The sequence below is a fragment of the Mus musculus genome, chromosome 17 (assembly GCF_000001635.26).
Source record: "Mus musculus strain C57BL/6J chromosome 17, GRCm38.p6 C57BL/6J".
In the NCBI taxonomy this organism is placed as follows: Eukaryota; Metazoa; Chordata; class Mammalia; order Rodentia; family Muridae; genus Mus; species Mus musculus.
The window spans coordinates 15499270-15517600 of record NC_000083.6 but is presented as its reverse complement, the minus strand read 5'-3'; the positions used below and the strand labels follow the sequence as shown (position 1 = coordinate 15517600).

At 41.1% G+C, this 18331-nt stretch overlaps 1 protein-coding gene across 1 annotated transcript; it reads right to left on the bottom strand.

The window, feature by feature from the left end:
- Window positions 1-173: 173 nt before the first annotated feature.
- Tbp (TATA box binding protein) lies at window positions 174-17713 on the bottom strand. Its single transcript, NM_013684.3, has 8 exons — window positions 17577-17713; window positions 14473-14636; window positions 12954-13327; window positions 10171-10258; window positions 3980-4071; window positions 3204-3371; window positions 1891-1985; window positions 174-897 (listed from the first exon to the last, which is right to left on the bottom strand). Exons 2-8 carry the CDS (start codon window positions 14524-14526, stop codon window positions 818-820), a joined length of 951 nt encoding a protein of 316 aa, NP_038712.3. The 5' UTR covers window positions 14527-14636; window positions 17577-17713; the 3' UTR covers window positions 174-817.
- Between the last annotated feature and the right edge of the window lie 618 nt (window positions 17714-18331).

Here is an 18331-nt window from a genome sequence, read left to right as displayed (position 1 = left end):
GCAAAGGCTGAAAAAGGAACAAAACAACTAATTTGTTAAAAATCCCAGACACGGTGGGCAATCTAGGAGACAAGAGGGTGTTCAATGGGAGTCATAAAATCAGCGGCGTGTCCATTCTTACTGCGACAGACAATAAATGTTAACCAAAAATCAAACAGACAAGCAAACAAAACAATGGTCTCAGGCATTATATCTAAAATAAATTTCTTTGACAGTATGATCACATGACTTACAAGGTATCATTTATAACAAAAATCTAACAATTTACAAGCTGCGTTTTTGTGCAGAGTACTCTGAAGAAAGAAAAGTATGTACAGCCATTGTTTTGATTAATACAACTATTCAGTCCTGCAATACTGGGAAGGCGGAATGTATCTGGCACAAAAATAACTCCTAAGAGTTACAAACTAGAAAAACAACACTTTTAAAAAAGATTTTTACTTTTCTGGTAGAAATATAAAAACTGGCTTGTGTGGGAAAGATTAAAATGAAAAGTCCAATTGTACAGGTGGCTTGAACACTTAAAGTTCTGTCCCTTAAACCAACAATCACCAACAGCAGTGTTTAAAATCTAAATATAAATAAATGGGCAGTGCCGCCCAAGTAGCAGCACAGAGCAAGCAACTCACAGTAGTGCTGCAGGGTGATTTCAGTGCAGAGGGGGAACCTTTCTAGTATCCTGCAGTAGGACACACAGTGTCACTTCATGCTGCCACCTGTAACTGAGTGTCCTCACCAACTGTACCATCAGTGGTACCAAAACTGACTGGTTTTAAAAAACACGTGGATAGGGAAGGCAGGAGAACATGGCAGACAACTATGTGGTCTTCCTGAATCCCTTTAAGATGGGGTAGATGTTTTCAAATGCTTCATAAATCTCTGCTCTAACTTTAGCACCTACAAAGACACATGGAACAGAAATGAGATGGTTAAGAAGTAGCATCATTACCTTAAAACATAAATACAGTTCTCTCTATACCTAGTTAAGACAAACAAATGGTGGAATCCCCTTATCACCATCCTAGCTGTACCCACTATTCTACCCCCTTTTTTTGAGACAGGGTTTCTCTATGTAGCTCTGGCTCTCCTGGAACTTGCATAGACCATGCCTCTGCCTATGAATTACTAGGATTAAGGGCCATGCCCAGCTAGCTCTCCAGCTATGTTTTTAGAACAGTATTTTCTAAGTGTTTTAAAAAGTGATACACGGGCTGGTGAGATGGCTCAGTGGGTAAGAGCACCCGACTGCTCTTCCGAAGGTCCGGAGTTCAAATCCCAGCAACCACATGGTGGCTCACAACCATCTGTAACAAGATCTGACGCCCTCTTCTGGAGTGTCTGAAGACAGCTACAGTGTACTTACATATAATAAATAAATAAATCTTTAAAAAAAAAAAAAAGTGATACACTTAGCGACTTTTAAACACCCTAGACCATCATTTCCTCACTATATAGTTGGTCTGAGATCAGGATCCACAAGTCAGCAAGACAATATCTACTTCCTACTCTAGTTCCTTCCCATACTTGGACCTGAGTGACATGGTATCTGACAAGCACTGAGGACTGAAATCTTATTCTCCCAACTGTTGGTATTCAATTGAGCTCTTCTCAGTCTTGTAATCATACTCTACTAACCCCCAAGGTGCAAGGGCCAACTGAAAACAGTCAGTGTCCCATCCCTGCCTGCTCCCACAGTCAAGCTTAATCTAGCTGACGGCTACATCAGCAGCAGGCCTCTGCAGTTCTTCTCATTCTTCTACCCTTCTCAAGAAGGTTAGAATGGTGTGCAAAACTTAAAAAGCATCCTTACACATGGCTAGACAACTGTTCTAACACAGAAAATGCCACCCCAACATCCTTTGCAGTTTCATCCACTTCCTTTCAACTTACCTGTTAATACAACTTTTCCAGAAACAAAAATAAGGAGAACAATTCTGGGTTTGATCATTCTGTAGATTAATCCAGGAAATAATTCTGGCTCATAGCTAGAAAGAAAATGGGAATACAGTTTAGAAATCACCAGTTCTTTGTGTTTCTGAATACAAGAGGCTTTGTGCCAGAAAGTCCTGAGTAAAGAATCCAGGTGTCACAAGTAGGACACACAGGAAGAAACCAGCCAGGAGCCATGAGTCATGGACATAGCCACCAACTACTAGCTACATGTCCTCCTATCACTTAATGCTATCTTCAGACTCTAGAGGTTCTGTGATAAAAACAAGAGTTGTATACACACGGTCTGAGCCTTATTTAGATGCAGTTAAAGCTAGTCTAGTTATAGCACCTTATCAAAATCTCACCATTCACTCCTAAGCTAAGAGTGGCAGTCAGCCCTGTAATCATCTCACCTTCCTGAACAGAACTCTCCTGGAGATGCCTGCTTTTCTAACAGGTGCCTTAACTAGAGTGAGAAACCAGACATGAGCTTGGCCATGAACCGACTCCCTGGTCATACCATCTATTCGAACGGACATTAGTTAACATACTCTAACACAGCGATTTCAGGTTTCTTAGTTCAGTCTACAAAAGGATCTGCCTTTCTTGTGAGTGATCCAGAGATAAACTCAGGACAGGTCTATATGAGGAAGACAACATGAGTGAATTCCTGAAACTCAAACAGGAGTTTCTATGATGAAAATTGTACCCAATATGTCAGGGTTAAAAGTGACATGTGCAGAGGCCATGGAGCAAGAGGAACCTGGTGAGTACGAGAGAACTGGTAAGCTCAGTGGTGTGGCTGCAAAGAGAAAACAGATGTTATAAGGATGTGAGTAGGGATGCTCCACCAATATTCAGGCAGAGAAAGGCAAGAAATAATACTGGGCAGTCTACCTCTGCTGCTCATCTTTACACTGTGTTGGTATGCTGACAAAAAAAGATTCAAACTAGGAGAAAAGTGATAGAAGAAACTACAAATTCATGTATTTACATCTACTTACTGACTAACAAAATGGTGAGGCATACATACAGAGGTGAGCTAAATCATTCCAGTGAGAGAGTCTGGGTGTCATGTGACTAAGGAAATAGGGATTGTAAAGACAGTGGAGAGTGCAGTAGCTCAAATGTAGCAATACCTTAACTTAACTTGCAGTTATGTCATACATGCTTAGAAACTGCACATCTTATATGTACGTCATCTGAAATGATGCCTGAGTGGGTTATAAATGGACTGTTGGAAAACTACTCCCCATACTACTTAGACCTACCTACTGAACTGCTGGTGGGTCAGCACAAGGCCTTCCAGCCTTATAGGGAACTTCACATCACAGCTCCCCACCATGTTCTGGATCTTGAAGTCTAAGAACTTAGCTGGGAAGCCCAACTTCTGCACAACTCTAGCATATTTTCTTGCTGCTAGTCTGGATTGTTCTTCACTACAGAAAGGAAAATCAGTGAGTTATATATGGAAGCCTAATAGAGTAATTTAGATGAATAACAAACAGAGTCTAAATTAGGAAAGTAATTAAACTATCTCCGTGTCCTCAACAGAAACCATAAACCTACCAAAACATAAGCCTTCTATGTGGCACATTACTGTCAAGCCCTCAGATTTAAAGGACTCGATGTAGTGTGTGGTTCAATTAGCATGGCCACCGTCATCACCTCATTATGACCTATAAATCTCTACTGAAATGAAAACTTCATCTTTATAAAAAAAATTAGTAAAATGTATTATTGGGAAATACAAATTCTATCTTCCTTTACATCAAATCTCTATCCATTTTTAGGACACCACTATTGGATAAAGCTATGATTTTCCAACTCAAGAGTTTTCATTTGAATATCAGAATGCGAATGGCAGTGCTACAACCAGAGCCCAGGAGATCAGGAGTAACAGTGTGGGGCACCAAAGCTATGCAGAGTAATCAGAGCAAACCATTCAAAAATAACATGAAAAGTGCTAGCCTGATAACAGAAGGACGCTAGAGCCTTTTTTCTTTCATAATACACCCACTAGAAACAAAGCATTCCTTAAGGATACCTCTTGGCTCCTGTGCACACCATTTTTCCAGAACTGAAAATCAACGCAGTTGTCCGTGGCTCTCTTATTCTCATGATGACTGCAGCAAATCGCTAAAATGGTCAGAAAGAGGCATTAAAAAGGTGTGAACGAAAGGGTAAAAAGAAAAGCTGTCTTCATGATGACTGAGGAAACAGAGCTGTGGTGCTGTAGGTCCCAGGTCAGACTATCTTTGCTACATCAGATATTCTTACCAATGAACTTAAAAAGTATCACTTAAAGTGGTTTTTTAAAAATTCTTTTTCTTACATTTATCTACTTTTTTGCATTTCTTTATAAATTTCTAAAATTTATTTTTAGAAGACTTGATCTTTTTTCTACCATTTTCTAACCTTTTCCTCCTTTCTTCTCTTTTGAACTGTGCAAGTTTGTCGAACTAAAGCAACCCACGAGTACTGAAGTCAGCACTGCAGAAAATACTTATGCTACACACAAAGGAAAAAAGACAGTCAGACATGAAAGCTCAGGAAAGAATAATAATCTTATGAGGAACAGATGAGTAAATGAGAACCAAGAAAGAATCAATCCTGTCAGACTCAGTAAACCAACTAACTCCTAATAAGGATAGGAGAGAAAGCCAACCAGAAAAATCAATCAATCAAATTTCAGGAATCAGATGTTTTCCAATAATAGTTCTAAATGTAAATTGTCTCAACTATCTAATCAAAAGACAGAGTCTAGTTGGTTTTTCTAATCCCAACATCTGCTGACTGTAAGAAACACACCTCAATGGCAAAGACATGTACAAACTGAAAGTGAATGCAAATGAAAATAATAAAGCAAACAGACACAGAAAACAAGCGGGGTAACTACACTCATATCTAAGAAAGCAGGCTTCAAACAAACATGTGATGATGCTATAACATCTTAACAAGGGTGAATGTCCACCAAGTAAGATATCCAATTACCCTTCTACTCAACTAAAAACAACATGAAATAGATCCCACATTTCCTATATTTAAGACCATTCTTTCCCTCAGTCTCTAGATACTGCTCTATTGCCAGTTTCAGGATGACACACAACTAATGAAATTATAGTACAAAGCTGGGAACAATGACATACATTTTAATTCAGCATTCAGAAGGCAGAGACAGAATGAGTTTGAGGCCATAAAAAATGAAAAAAAATCATACTATAAAGTATGCAGCCCTATTACGGACAGAAACATAAGGCAGGCAATGTCTATACGGTAGGACTCCACTTGGTTTGGGCTAGGAATATACCCTTCTGCTAATAATGAAGCTGGCAGCCTGAGAGCCTGACCTGCATGCACAATACACATACAGCCCTCTCCAAACCCAGAAACCCAGGACCCACAAACCAGGATCCAACCTACACAGATAGACACACACACACACACACACACACACACACACACACACACACACACACACGGCACTTAAACACAATGGACTAAGTGTCACCTTCCTTTGATGATCATCAAGCACAGATATCCAGTTATGTCCAAGTATAGTTGAGTGTGTTGGGGGAGACTGATTGCTTAATTCTGATTGTTTTGGATGCAAAAGGCAAACTATGCCCTCTGAGTAAACTTTTAAGGAGAATATCCTATTACCATGCAAAACTGGGTATGCATATCACTAAAATCAGTTTCACCATAGACAGACTTCACAATAGACAGGTTATATAACCTAAATCTGTTTGTCAAAGAGAAAACCATACCCCTAGTACCCAGATGCCTCTCTCCTTTAGTTCTATAGTTGCCCAGCAATCAGGGGCCCTTGAGTCCTTTCTCATTCACGTAGCACACCCTCATTTCTAACAGTGTATTTCTTTCTGATCTGTACTAATGCCTATAAAGGAACTGTTAAATAAAAAAGCCAAGGAGCTCACAGGAGAATGCATAAGGCACTCCAACAGAAGAAAGTAGCGGCTCTCATGGCCAATACTAACTAAAAATATACAAAAAGGGGCAAGGTGAGGGACTGAGATTAACTAGTGAAGGAAATGGGGCTAACCCAGCAAAACTAAAATACGGTAGTGAGACTAACAGCCAGGTTATGGTACAGAAAATTTCAAGGTGTCTGAAGAATTTACAAGTAACTAGAATAGTGTGTTCCTTAACGACCCATCAAGTTGTAAAAGGACAAAAGCCTGATTACCCTCTTCCTGGCCACCAGCCAGCAGTAGCTGTCCTGAGTTCTCTTGTTGCCTTTTCTTTTTCACTAATAAAACTTATATACATGTATACGTGTGCGCACACCCACAAACATCTTCTTTTCCTTTATTAAAGGGAATCTATGAGGTACTGGTTTCCACAGTACAGGTTTACAGTACCCTTGGGTGAACGCTTCCCACTTCAGGAAACTGTTTCTACAAATGTTCCCAGCCTAGCCTTCTCCTTCCCCATGCAGGCACCCAGGCAGCTCTCTATCTACACCTCTCAACTGTCTGCTCATCTATCAGTGCAGATGCTCCCTACAGAAAAAAAGAGGAAAAAACCTTTCCTACTGGTGCAGGTTAAAAAAGAAAAAAAGAAAGAAAAGAGAAAAAAAGAAAAGCCTTTTAACACACCCTAGGCTGTCATCTTGGAAACTGGTGCTTTCTCCCTCGTACTTCTTTTTTTCTTTTAAATTCCAATGTTGTGCCTTGAACAATGGAGCCCACAGGCTCATATATTTGGATGCTTAGTCACTAGAGAACGGAATTGTTTAAGAATGAAGGATTAAGAAGTGTGGCTTTGTTGTGTTGCTGAGTCAGACTCTAAAACCACAAAAGCCCACTCCAGGCACAGTGTGTCTCTGCCTGCTGCCTTCAGCTCAGAAAGTAAGGCACTCAGTTAATGCTCTAGCACTATGCCTAGCTGGGTCTGGCCATGGTGTCCATGGGCTAACCCTCTAAAACTGTAAGTGAGCCCCCAACAAGCAAATGTTTTCTTTTGTAAGAGTTGCTTTGGTTGTGATGGTTCACAGCAATACAACAGTAACTAAGACACATGGTGACAGAATCAAGTCTTTGACCTTGCTAGGCAGTGCTCTACCACAAGCCATACAGGTCCTGCAGGTTCTGTATTAGAAAAGCCGTCTGTGGCCATTCCACCCAGAACACACTTGGTCTTAGTGATGGTTTGTATATGCTTGGGTCAGTGAGTGGCACTATTAAGAGGTGTGGTCTTGTTGGAGTAGGTGTGCCACTGTGGGTGTGGGCTTAAGACTCTCATCCTATGTCTGGAAGCAAGTCTTCTTCCACTAGCAGGCTTCAGATGAAGATGTAGAACTCTCAGATCCTCCTACACCATGCCTAGGACTAGATACTGCCATGTTCTCTTCTTGATGTTAAGAACATGTAAGCCAGCCTCAAATATATATATACATACATACATACACACATACATATATATATATATATATATTCCTTTATAAGACTTGTCTTGGTCATGGTGTCTGTTCACAGCAATAAAACCCTAAGACAGAAGTTAGTAATAGGAGTCGGGCATTGCTGTGATAGGCCTGACCATGTTTTTGTTTGGAGGAATGTGGATTTTGGGACTTTGGAAATCAGTGGAATGCTTTAAGTTGGGCTCAATGGGCTATCCTAGTAGGAATATGGAAGACTTAGTTGCTGAGTATGATTTGAGCTGTGCAGACCTGGCCCAAGAGGTTTCAGTGGAGAACTTCAGAATGTGGCCTAGATACTGTTTTTGTGGTATTTTGGTGAAGAACGTAGCTACTTTTTACCCTTGTCTAAAGAGTCTACCTGAGTCTAAAGTAAAGAGATTTGTATTAATTGCACTGACAAAGGAAGTCTTAAAAGAAGCTCAACAGAGACTTTGTTCTCTGGCTAAGTCTCATGAAGAACGTTTTGAACAAGTGTAGCAAGCTTAGAAAGGAAAAATATAAAATATATGGTTCAAGTATTAAAGAGGCACCAGGAAGTGAAATGGAGCTGGATCCTATATTCTAGGAAATAACAGGTTAAGGGATTTGGGGGCAAGAGCCTACCCAACTAAATTTAGATCCAGGCATGGTGGTACACACCTTTAATCCCAGGAGACAAAGCCAAACAGATCTCTGAGTTCAAGGCCAGCCTGGGACAAAGCAGGTTCTAGCTAAAAAAAAGCTTAAACGCAGGCTTGATGGTACATGCCTTTAATTTCAGCATCACAGGAGACAGAGCCATGTAGATTTCTGAGTTCAAGGTCAATCTACAGAGCCAGTTCCAGGAAGGCCAAGCTTAGGCTGAGAGGGAGTCTGAAAACAGAAAGCTGGTAATAGAATAGGGGGCCATGTTCCAGTCCCAGCAAGCAGTAGAAGACGGCAGCGTTGGCCACGTGGCTTTGGCTTTAGAGTGAAAAATAGAAGGGACTACTGGGATAATTGATGCTGGTTAGCTTCAGCTAAGAAATCAGTGGTAATTAAGAGACCAGCATCACTGAGGAGAGTCTTCTGGAAAGTGTTTTCTGAGAGCATAAAGAAGCTGTGTTCAAGAGATAGCCAAGGTTGTACCTCGCCCTGCAGCTGTACTTGTTAATGTGTAAGAGTCACCCAGATGGTACTGGTTTTGAAGGCATGAAGGGGTCAAGAAGAGCAGCTGAGGCTTGGCACTGTGAGAAGCCATAGAAGGCCATTGGTGAAGGTGCAGCCTCAGTTGTAGCTGACAGCCCAGGACTGAAAGGGTCATGCAAAGGAGTTGAAGCTTGGCACTATGAAGAGAACCTTGCTATTGGTGAAGCCTAGTTGCATCAGAAGACCCAGTTTATTGTAGATACCGGTATCATGGGTTGATCACCAAGAACAGATCAACCTGAGCTTAGAGTGCTACAGAGGGCAGTGCTGGAGAAGTGATATTAGCCCTTTGAAGGAGCCCAAAAGATTATGTATGGATTCCAGACACTGAAGTTGCCTTGGAGACCCCAAGATGTCTGAGATGCCAGAGTCATCGGATATCTGTTGAGGAAAGCTGCTAACAGGGAGTGGAACCAACCCAGAAGAAAGAAGTTTTTTGTAGTCAACAAAGATGAAAAAGGACTTGGAGATCTGAAGACCGCTTTGACATCAGATATGGAGATGCAGCTTGGAGTTTGCCCAGCTTGCTTCCTGTCTTGATTTGGGGATTACAGTTAAGTGACTGGATGGATTTCAAGAAACTTTCAACAATGAACTTTTAACATTGTTGAGACTGCTATAGAGTATCAGGACTTTGGAAGTTAGACTAAATGTACTTTATTATTATGCTATGGCTAGATATGGCCCCCATAAACTCATGTGTTTGAATAGGCCTATGGGGGCCAGGGAGTGGAAAGTGATGGTTTGTATATGCTTGGGCCAGGGAGTGGCACTATTAGGAGGCGTGGCCTTGTTGGAATAGGTGTGTCACTGTGTGCACAGGCTTAAGACCCTCATCCTATCTGTCTGGAATCGAGTCTTCAGATGACGATGTAGAACTTTCAGCTTTATGTGCACCATGCCTGTCTACATGTTGCCATGCTCCCACCTTGATGATAATGGACCTCTGAACCTGTAAGCCAGTCCCAAATATATGTTGCCCTTTATAAGACTCGCCTTGGTCATGGTATCTGTTTACAACAATAAAACCCTAACTAATCAATCTTGTCTATCAAAAAACCTTAAGTTATACAGAGGTAGGAAAACATGTAATAAACTTTTTGTACTTATAGCCAACAATTATTTCTGACCCATCTTTTACCACCCATCCCAACTCTTCCACTGCATTATTGAAGTAGATACAAGTATGTCACTAGGTATGCTTCAGGATCCAAATGGGATATTCTGTTTTCCAACTTCATGCTGGGTGTTCACTACAATGTGAGTGTATATAAACTTAGTTTATTATATGGATTTCTACATTTAGAGGGCCACATATATAGTAGGTATTTAATAAAATACAAGTCACAGAGCTGAGGACACAGCTTAGTGGGCAGCTCTTCCCTAGAGTGGTTAGGGTCCTAGGTTCAAACTCCAATACCAATACTGCAAAAACAGGAAAATCAAACAAAATGAAAACATCCCAGAATAAACTTTTTCTATGCATTTAACATTCAAGATACGCATGGTATATACCCATCTTGTTGATATTGAGAAACAAGCACAATATAAGTTTTCTCACCAACATTTAGGAAATATTTTCTGTTTATCTCATACAGTATGAAATGCATGAAAATGGGTCTGACCTTGGGATTATATTCAGCATTTCTTGCACGAAGTGCAATGGTCTTTAGGTCAAGTTTACAGCCAAGATTCACGGTAGATACAATATTTCTGCAAGAAATTTGAAAACATGATTACTGAAAATACATAACTTTTAAACAACGAAGGCAATGTCTTTAGGTAAAATTTACAACCAAGATTTTCTATGAATATAATATTTCTGCAAGAAATTTGAAAAGAAAATATGATTAAGATTAATTGATAATTCATTGTTTTTTCACCAAGCTTTAATTTAAAAAAACATAATAAAACTCTGCTGACTTTAGTCCAAAAAGTGCTCCATACCAGATATTCTCACTTATACTCAAAATGTCCTATGAGGTGTTAACTACTCCTCCCATATTCAGACAAAGCGGCTGAGCCTCGAGGGAATGTACTAGCTTTGGCTTGGGATGCACATGATAACTAGCCAGCTTAGCCAAACCAGCACATTTCATGCTAGTGACAAATCCCATCTTAAAAACCAGGGTGTGAAGCCGGGCAGTGGTGGCGCACGCCTTTAATCCCGAGGCAGAGACAGGCAAATTTCTGAGTTCGAGGCCAGCCTGGTCTACAGAGTGAGTTCCAGGCTAGCCAGAGCTATACCTGACTCAAAAAACAAAAACAAACAAAAGAAAAAAATTAAAAAATAAAAACCAGGGTGGGTAGTGTCCTGAGAAAGAACACTTCAGACTCTCTACTGACACACAGAGGGTGCATGTACACACACACAAACATCACCATTTTCCACCCAGGTCTAAAGGACTGTTTCATGACACTATATCCCGCTCTTCAAGTTGTCTATGAAATACTTTGTTTTCCATCTTGAGACCAGGTTTCTCTATGTAGCCCTGGCCATACTGGAACTTGCTCTGTAGACCAGGTTGTCCTGGAACACACAGAGGTCTGCCTGCCCCTGCTTCTTCAGTGCTGGGATTAAAGGCATGTGCTTCCACCACCTGGCCTAGAACTTTTAATAAAAACTGAAACATAGCAAACTCAACTTTTTCTGTAGTTTTCTAGGTCTTTCAAAGTAGACAGACCTGAAATGAACAATGCCATCAAATGCAATTAATAGACCATCAACTGTTACACAAGAACTCCAGACAACCAGCTCTAGTTCATTGTTGCTCCCTGCTCTCTTTTTACTCTCTACAAAGAATACTTTTGAAATCTTGTGACTCAAAGTCTTGCTGAACAGCAAGGCAACACGGTGGGAGGCTTAGGCAGGAGTATTCTCAAGAATTCAAAGCAGCTAGCTTATATTCCATAGACAGCACCACCCTAGCCAGCTTTATCACGTGAGACAGTCTCAAAAAAACCCCCAAAAATTTAATTTAAAAATTAAATTTTACTGGACTAGTTTTCTCTAGTACATAATCAGAAAGTGAGGTAGATCAAATGTTTTCAATTTTCCAATATCTATTTCCCCCCAACCTAAGAAATACTAAGAAAAATTCTTGTTTTACTTAAAAATGGGTTTGACTCAGCATGCCCATACGTGAAGTGAATTTTCAGGTACACTTTGGTGCGCCTGTCACAAATTTAGCCATGCAAATGATAAATGTGTTATTTTAGAAAGTTAAATATTGGGAAGGGGGTAACATTTGGAATGTAGATAATAAAATAATAAATTTAAAAAAAAGTTAAATATTTACCTGAATTCTTTATAAGGCTGCTGAACTGACACCTAATAAGGAATGTTTTTAGATAATGGAAACAGTAATGTGGTTGATTGCATGCTCTGTGGATATGGAAAAAAGTGTATGTCCTAAGCTGACTCTCACAAATGATTTTAATCAGAAGTATGAGCCTGAATGCCTGTGGACGTCAAACAGGCATAAAGAAATAGTTTACAACAGTACAAACAAAAGGAGTGCTTATAGGGCTTATCTCTTTAAACTCAAAAGTCACCTTAAAATTGTGTACAGCCAAGGTAGAATCAGGTTATGCCACTTAGCTTAAAAATGAGGTGGCATGGCTTACAAATGACGATATATATGCAGAAAGCTAAGTGTAAATAGGAAACAACGCTGAAAGTAGGAAGGTGGAGTTACTAAACACAAAACCCAAATAGTGTTGTCTGCAAAGAACTCTTTAATCAGCCTTTAAGCTTTCTTAAAGTAAAGCTAGATTCTTGTTACTAAATGGTATCTGGAAAGTTTGGGCTGTTTGAGGAAGAAAAAAGCCTGAATCTCCCACCTTTTTTACATGTGGGAAATACTTTACTTAGGCAGAAAAATTCATCAAGATAAGAACTGCTATCCCTACTCTGAGAGTGACATAGATCTCCAAAGATATAAATACAGCCCTCACAGCCAAAACTGAAGAAAATCCTGGACCCCTAAGACCTGTGCTGATACAGTCAAAGCTGTGATCCAACTGGCCAGTGACTCAGCCAATTAGCTACAAGGAAATGTCCACAGTATCACTGAAGCTCAGTTTGCATTTCTGTGGCCCGAATACACAAACACAAGCAACTCCATTTCTAAGGGAAAGTCTCTGCTGAGAGTACTGACCCACTCTGTAGCTTCAATTCCTACAAGAACAGATAAAGTCACAGTATAACAGAATTACCACTGGGCCACTTCCTTAAGTAAATCCAGTGTCTGGAAGCAAACAGTACAATAACACTGAGCGCCTCCTTTGGTGCAGAGACAAAGGGCAGGGGACAGAGGACAAGGAACACAACAGAAAACGCATGAATACATACGCGCATGCACTCACTGTTACGCACAGGGGCTGGGGTGGTGTGAGAGGTACTCACTGAAGCTGCGGTACAATTCCAGAGCTCTCAGAAGCTGGTGTGGCAGGAGTGATAGGGGTCATAGGAGTCATTGGTGAAGGGTACAAGGGGGTGGTGCCTGGCAACGGTGCAGTGGTCAGAGTTTGAGAATGGAAGAGTTGTGGGGTCTGGCCTGAGGCACCCTGTGTGGGTTGCTGAGATGTTGATTGCTGTACTGAGGCTGCTGCAGTTGCTACTGCCTGCTGTTGTTGCTGCTGCTGTTGCTGTTGCTGCTGCTGTCTTTGTTGCTCTTCCAAAATAGAGAGACTGTTGGTGTTCTGAATAGGCTGTGGAGTAAGTCCTGTGCCGTAAGGCATCATTGGACTAAAGATGGGAATTCCAGGAGTCATGGCGCCCTGTGGAAAGCAAAGAGAGCAATGATTAAGATACTGATGGTGAGTAATTTAGGTTTTTCCCTAGTGAAACCCAAGTAAAGTAAAAAGACTAATGTTTTCTGAATATAATAGGTCATTAAATACTAGGGAAGAATTTGTATCCTGAGATGCACAACTATCTTCTGTAGTACTGACCATAGAAGATGAACACTTAGGATTTGAAAATGTTATTTATGATATGCAAGGAAGATGTTTAGCCTCTCATGTGTATCTAGACCATAAAGAAAAAAGCCTATGTCCCAATTTAAAGTACTGCCCAGTACCCAGGCATGGTGGCACGTCTTTAATCCTAGCTCTGGAGGCAGAGGCAAGTGGATCTCTGTGAGTTTGAAGCTAGCCTGATTTACAACGCAAGTTTGAGGGATGTTGTTACATAGAGAAACCCTGTCTCAACCCCACCCCCACCCACAAAGTACTATTTAATATATGATGATTATCCACTGACTAAGCACGTGTCAGTTTTGGACGACGGATCACATGGATGATGGATGACAGACTCATGGATGCCTCTATCATACTATTTAATAAAAAGTAATTTATTCTACTAAAAACAAAAATCAACAAAGTCTGTAAAATACTGTCAACTGCCTTTTCTATAATGCTTCTATGTCTTACATATATTTAATTATAATTAAACATTTTATTTATAAAAATAAAGTAGAACTAATTATTTATGTGGAGGCAGAAGAACACTGGAGATGGTAAAATGTATATGGAATTGGTAACAATCTAGGTCTAATTCTATTGCAAACACATACACACATACGTGCACATGTTTAGCATCAAAACCAATGTTTAATTTTGAAAGCAGATTTGGTAGTAATCAGGATAGGAAAGTGACTGCAACAGGAGCAATAAATTTATTTATTGGAGTAAATAAGATAAATGCTCTACAGCTCATAGAGAGTCTTCTAATTAATTAGGTTCCAACTAAACTTCCCAAACAAAAGAACATCACAGCTATCTAACTCAGAAATCTTCACAAAGTAAAACAAGCTTAAAAACCTAAAAATCCACGTTCACTACTGCATGGTAAATGTCACTGTCTTTTGCTTTCTCTTAAAGGGAATATGAGCCCTCTCTGCCCCTCCCTCTTGCTCTATTACCTGTGGGGAGGCCAAGCCCTGAGCATAAGGTGGAAGGCTGTTGTTCTGGTCCATGATTCTCCCTTTCTTCAGTACTCAGATCTTCCCTAGAGCATCCTCTGAATATCTCCTTAGAAACGTCTTCAATGTTCTGGGTTATCTTCACACACCATGAAATAGTGATGCTGCTTGGAAAAATATGTTTTAAGTTTAATAGATGGACATAGGTTTCATGTTCACACAAAATAAACACAGAACTATTTTGGAGTGTGTGTGTAAATACATACACACACACAAACATATGAATATATGTATCTTTTACTCTCAAAGCCTAGTCCATGTTTCCTGTGACTCATGTAAAATCACCAACAAAGACAAAACCTTTGTTGCTGTGTGCTTAAATATTCTAATAGTACTGAAAATTAAGGTGTCAAGACCAGTAATAAAAACTATTGGAGAAAGGGCTGGCAAGAAACGGTGCATCAGGCAAAGGCGTTTGCTGCTAATCCTAATATTGTGCATTTATCCAAATGGTGAAAGGAGAGAACAAACTCTCACAGCCAATTCTTCACATAAATGTAATTCATTTTATATGTGTATTTTGTCTACATATATGCCTGTACATCACTTTCATGCCTTGGTGCCTTCCGAGGCCAGAAGAGAAGGTCAGATGCCCTGGAATTGAGCTACCATGGGGTCATATGTATCCTTAAAATAAACATGGGTCTTTGGATATACAACTTGTAACTTTGAAACCTGTGTGTTCTTTGTGAATTTAGACAATAAATATTTAGATTAAGATAAAATTGTAGCCAGGCAGTGGTGGCCTTTAATCTCAGCACTTGGGAGGCAGAGTCAGGCGGATTTCTGAGTTCAAGGCCAGCCTGATCTACAGAGTGAGTTCCAGGAAGGCCAGGGCTACACAGAGACACCCTGTCTCAAAAAAACAAAACAAACAAACAAACAAACAAAAATCAAATTTAGGGTGTGAGAGATGGCTCCAACCTGGTTCTCTAGAAGAGTTGGCAGTGCTCGTAACCTCTGAGCCATCTCTCACAGCATCAGGGGCCAGCCCTTTGTACAACCTCCACCCTCACTTCCCACCCCCCACCCCCCAGCAAAGGACTTGAGGTTGGGGGAAAGAATTCCTAAACAAACTATACTGTTAGAAGAGAACACTTATCGGCATGATTTGCACAGTCTATTAGGTCACTTCTTGATTTTAAATATGCTGCTCAGTTTTATACCATTCACAATACCTCAAGCATAAAGCGCCATACATATTGAACTGGACACAATATGCTTTAGGTAGTTGTTTGTGTTTCAATTAAAGGCAGACTAAACAAAAGATGAAACATTATCTCATCAGAGCATATTAATGAAAACTATGCCTAGAACTGGGTTTCTTTAATCATCATCTCTTTCGAGGTCATGGACATGAAATATGAATAAAGACTAAGAGACTATGAAATGTGTTGTTTTTCCTTTGTAATGGTAGTAGTGATAGAACCCAGATCCTCCTAAATGGTAGGCAAAGGCCCACCCTCAATTTTTTAAAGATGCTTAAAAAAAAAAAAAAAAAAAAAAAACTGCAGGCATTTACTAAGCAAGGCAAAATGTTGAAAAGCTGAAACCTAGGACAGGACTTGGCATTTGTGCTCATGAATGGATGCTATGGAAGAGAGAATACAAACTAAAGTCAAGGGGCTAGAGAGCTGTTCTGCGATTAAGAGCACTGTTGCTCTTCAGAGGGACTGGGTTTGATTATCTTAGCACCCACATGGCTACTCACAACTAGCTGTAAATCCAGTCCTGGGGAGTCCAATGCTCTCTTTTGTCTTCCATGGGCCCGGACAAGCATGTGGTGCACATATAGACAGATAAGCAAAACATTCACATATGTAAATCTTTTAAAAAGTTAAGAAAGACATAACTAAAGTCAAGTACCTTCTGAGAGGCCGGAACTCGCACAAAGCAGGGGCAATGTAACACAGGTCTAGCAAAAGGAGCAAAAGGAACAAAACAACACAAATCAGCACTCTAGGTGCAGCACAAATCACAGAAGGGAAAGGGGGGGACAAAGCCTTGGAAGAGCATGCAGTGTGTGACAGGCTCAGTATGTAAAGTCACTACAAAAGATGACAAAGCAGCTGTAGGTGGGGTTGCATAATTCAGAATGTAAGATGTCATTACACAGGCAATGGAAACAGTTAAGGATTTTAAGGTGCAGTTTGAGTATCTCCTGTGTCAAAGAGCAGATAAATCTGAGAAAATTGAAGACTGAAAATTCAATTTCAATCACTGCTTTGGTTGAGGAAAAAAAAAAAAGTTGGATTTCATGTCCAAAGTATAACCAGTTATTTATCCAGATCTCTTTCTGCAAACGAAGTTTACTGAACGCTTGATTATATAGACTGGGGAATTTGTTGTACGCTTCGCAGAAGTCATTTCACACCTGCAGACGATATAAACCACCTTTTCTCGTCTGCAATCTTAAAATCGCAATAATCGCTGCACAAACTTATTTTTAGGCTGTTTTCTGGGTTTTCATCTTTTGGAAACTGAGCCATCAAACTGAGTATTTGGGAAACCGATTCCGCACAGTCTTCAAGCGTCTGCCTAACCGGTCCGGCATCTTTTTCCAGAGAAGCCTACCCGGAGTTTTGGAAAACCACCTTAACTTGAGGCTAAAGACCGACAGTGTGTAAATAAAGCAGCATGCGTTTTTATGTTAATCTCGATTAGCTTGACTCTCAGGCTTCTGGCGAGATGCTGAGTCTCGAGAACCGCTTCCTAACAGAATTATTCTTACTGGGGACAAAACGGGCGGCTGCAGGCCTGGGTAAAACTCTCCCACCGGGGGAAGCGGCTGAGACGTGCGGTGCGCGGGGCTGTCCGGTGCCAGCCCCTCGGAGACGCTCACCCTTGGTACTGGGTTTCAGGACCCCGCCGAGGCGATGGTCCAGAGACTGGTTACTCGCGGAGCCGCCGCAGCGCGCGCGGAGGACCGTTCCCAGCCCGGCCGCGCGCCCACTCGCGTCTCCTCCGGCAAACTCCGGGGACCCGCTGCAGAAGTCGCCTTTATTAAGGCCTCCAAGCAGAGAAAAGGATGAAAGGACCGTTACCTGGGCACTGCGGAGAAAATGACGCGACCGCAGAAACCTAGCCAAACCGCCAGCAGATACCCGCCACCGCTACCGGACTCGATCCACCGAACGCCTGACGCACATCTGATGCCGTCACTTCCGCCAGTTGCGCTCTTGACTGCAGTCCGATTTGTTGTGCTTAAGCTGTGAGACACTGGGAAGGAAACGAGCGGGCCGGGTACCAGCAGTTCCGGGGCGGGGCCTCCGACGGCCCTTTCTAGCTGTCAAAGAGAGATCTATTGAGTGTGTAGCGGAAACAGTTGGGGATGTGGCAATGGCGATCAAGCCCAAGCAAGCGTTCTACCACTGAACTACATCCTCAGTCTTCCATGATTTGTTTTTGTGAGAAAGAGTTTCTCTGTGTAGCCCCGACTTTCTTGGGACTCACTCTGTAGAACTGGCTGGCTTCGAACTCCAGAGATTGCTTGGCAAGCTTACTGGCTCCTCCCCTTTGAGATTTGTGAGGTGGCTAAGGAAAATGTCAAGCAAACGCTCCTCATCATGTTCTCAGTAGATGTTAACTTACGTTCAAGGAAGAACAACAAAACAAGCGACTTTGTAGTCACAGATTCATTTCTATTTTTAGCTCGGTCACTACCAGCTCTCTTCCTTGCTGCCACAAGAAAACGTCAGCTGTTTCTTAGGCTGCTTCATAATGCTTGATTGATTCCAACATATCTTAATTTTTTTTTCCTTCTGAAGTTCATCTAAGGCATATACATGTGTTGTTCTGC

What these genes read in the sequence shown, in the direction of transcription:
- Tbp (NM_013684.3), bottom strand. Translation starts at nt 14,526, where the DNA reads ATGGACCAGAACAACAGCCTTCCACCTTATGCTCAGGGCTTGGCCTCC. An exon ending in ATGCTGAATATAATCCCAAG is followed by an intron (nt 4,072 to 10,170) that starts GTCAGACCCATT and finishes TGACCATTTTAG; the next exon opens with CGATTTGCTGCAGTCATCAT. An exon ending in ACCCACCAGCAGTTCAGTAG is followed by an intron (nt 1,986 to 3,203) that starts GTAGGTCTAAGT and finishes TTTTCTTTCTAG; the next exon opens with CTATGAGCCAGAATTATTTC.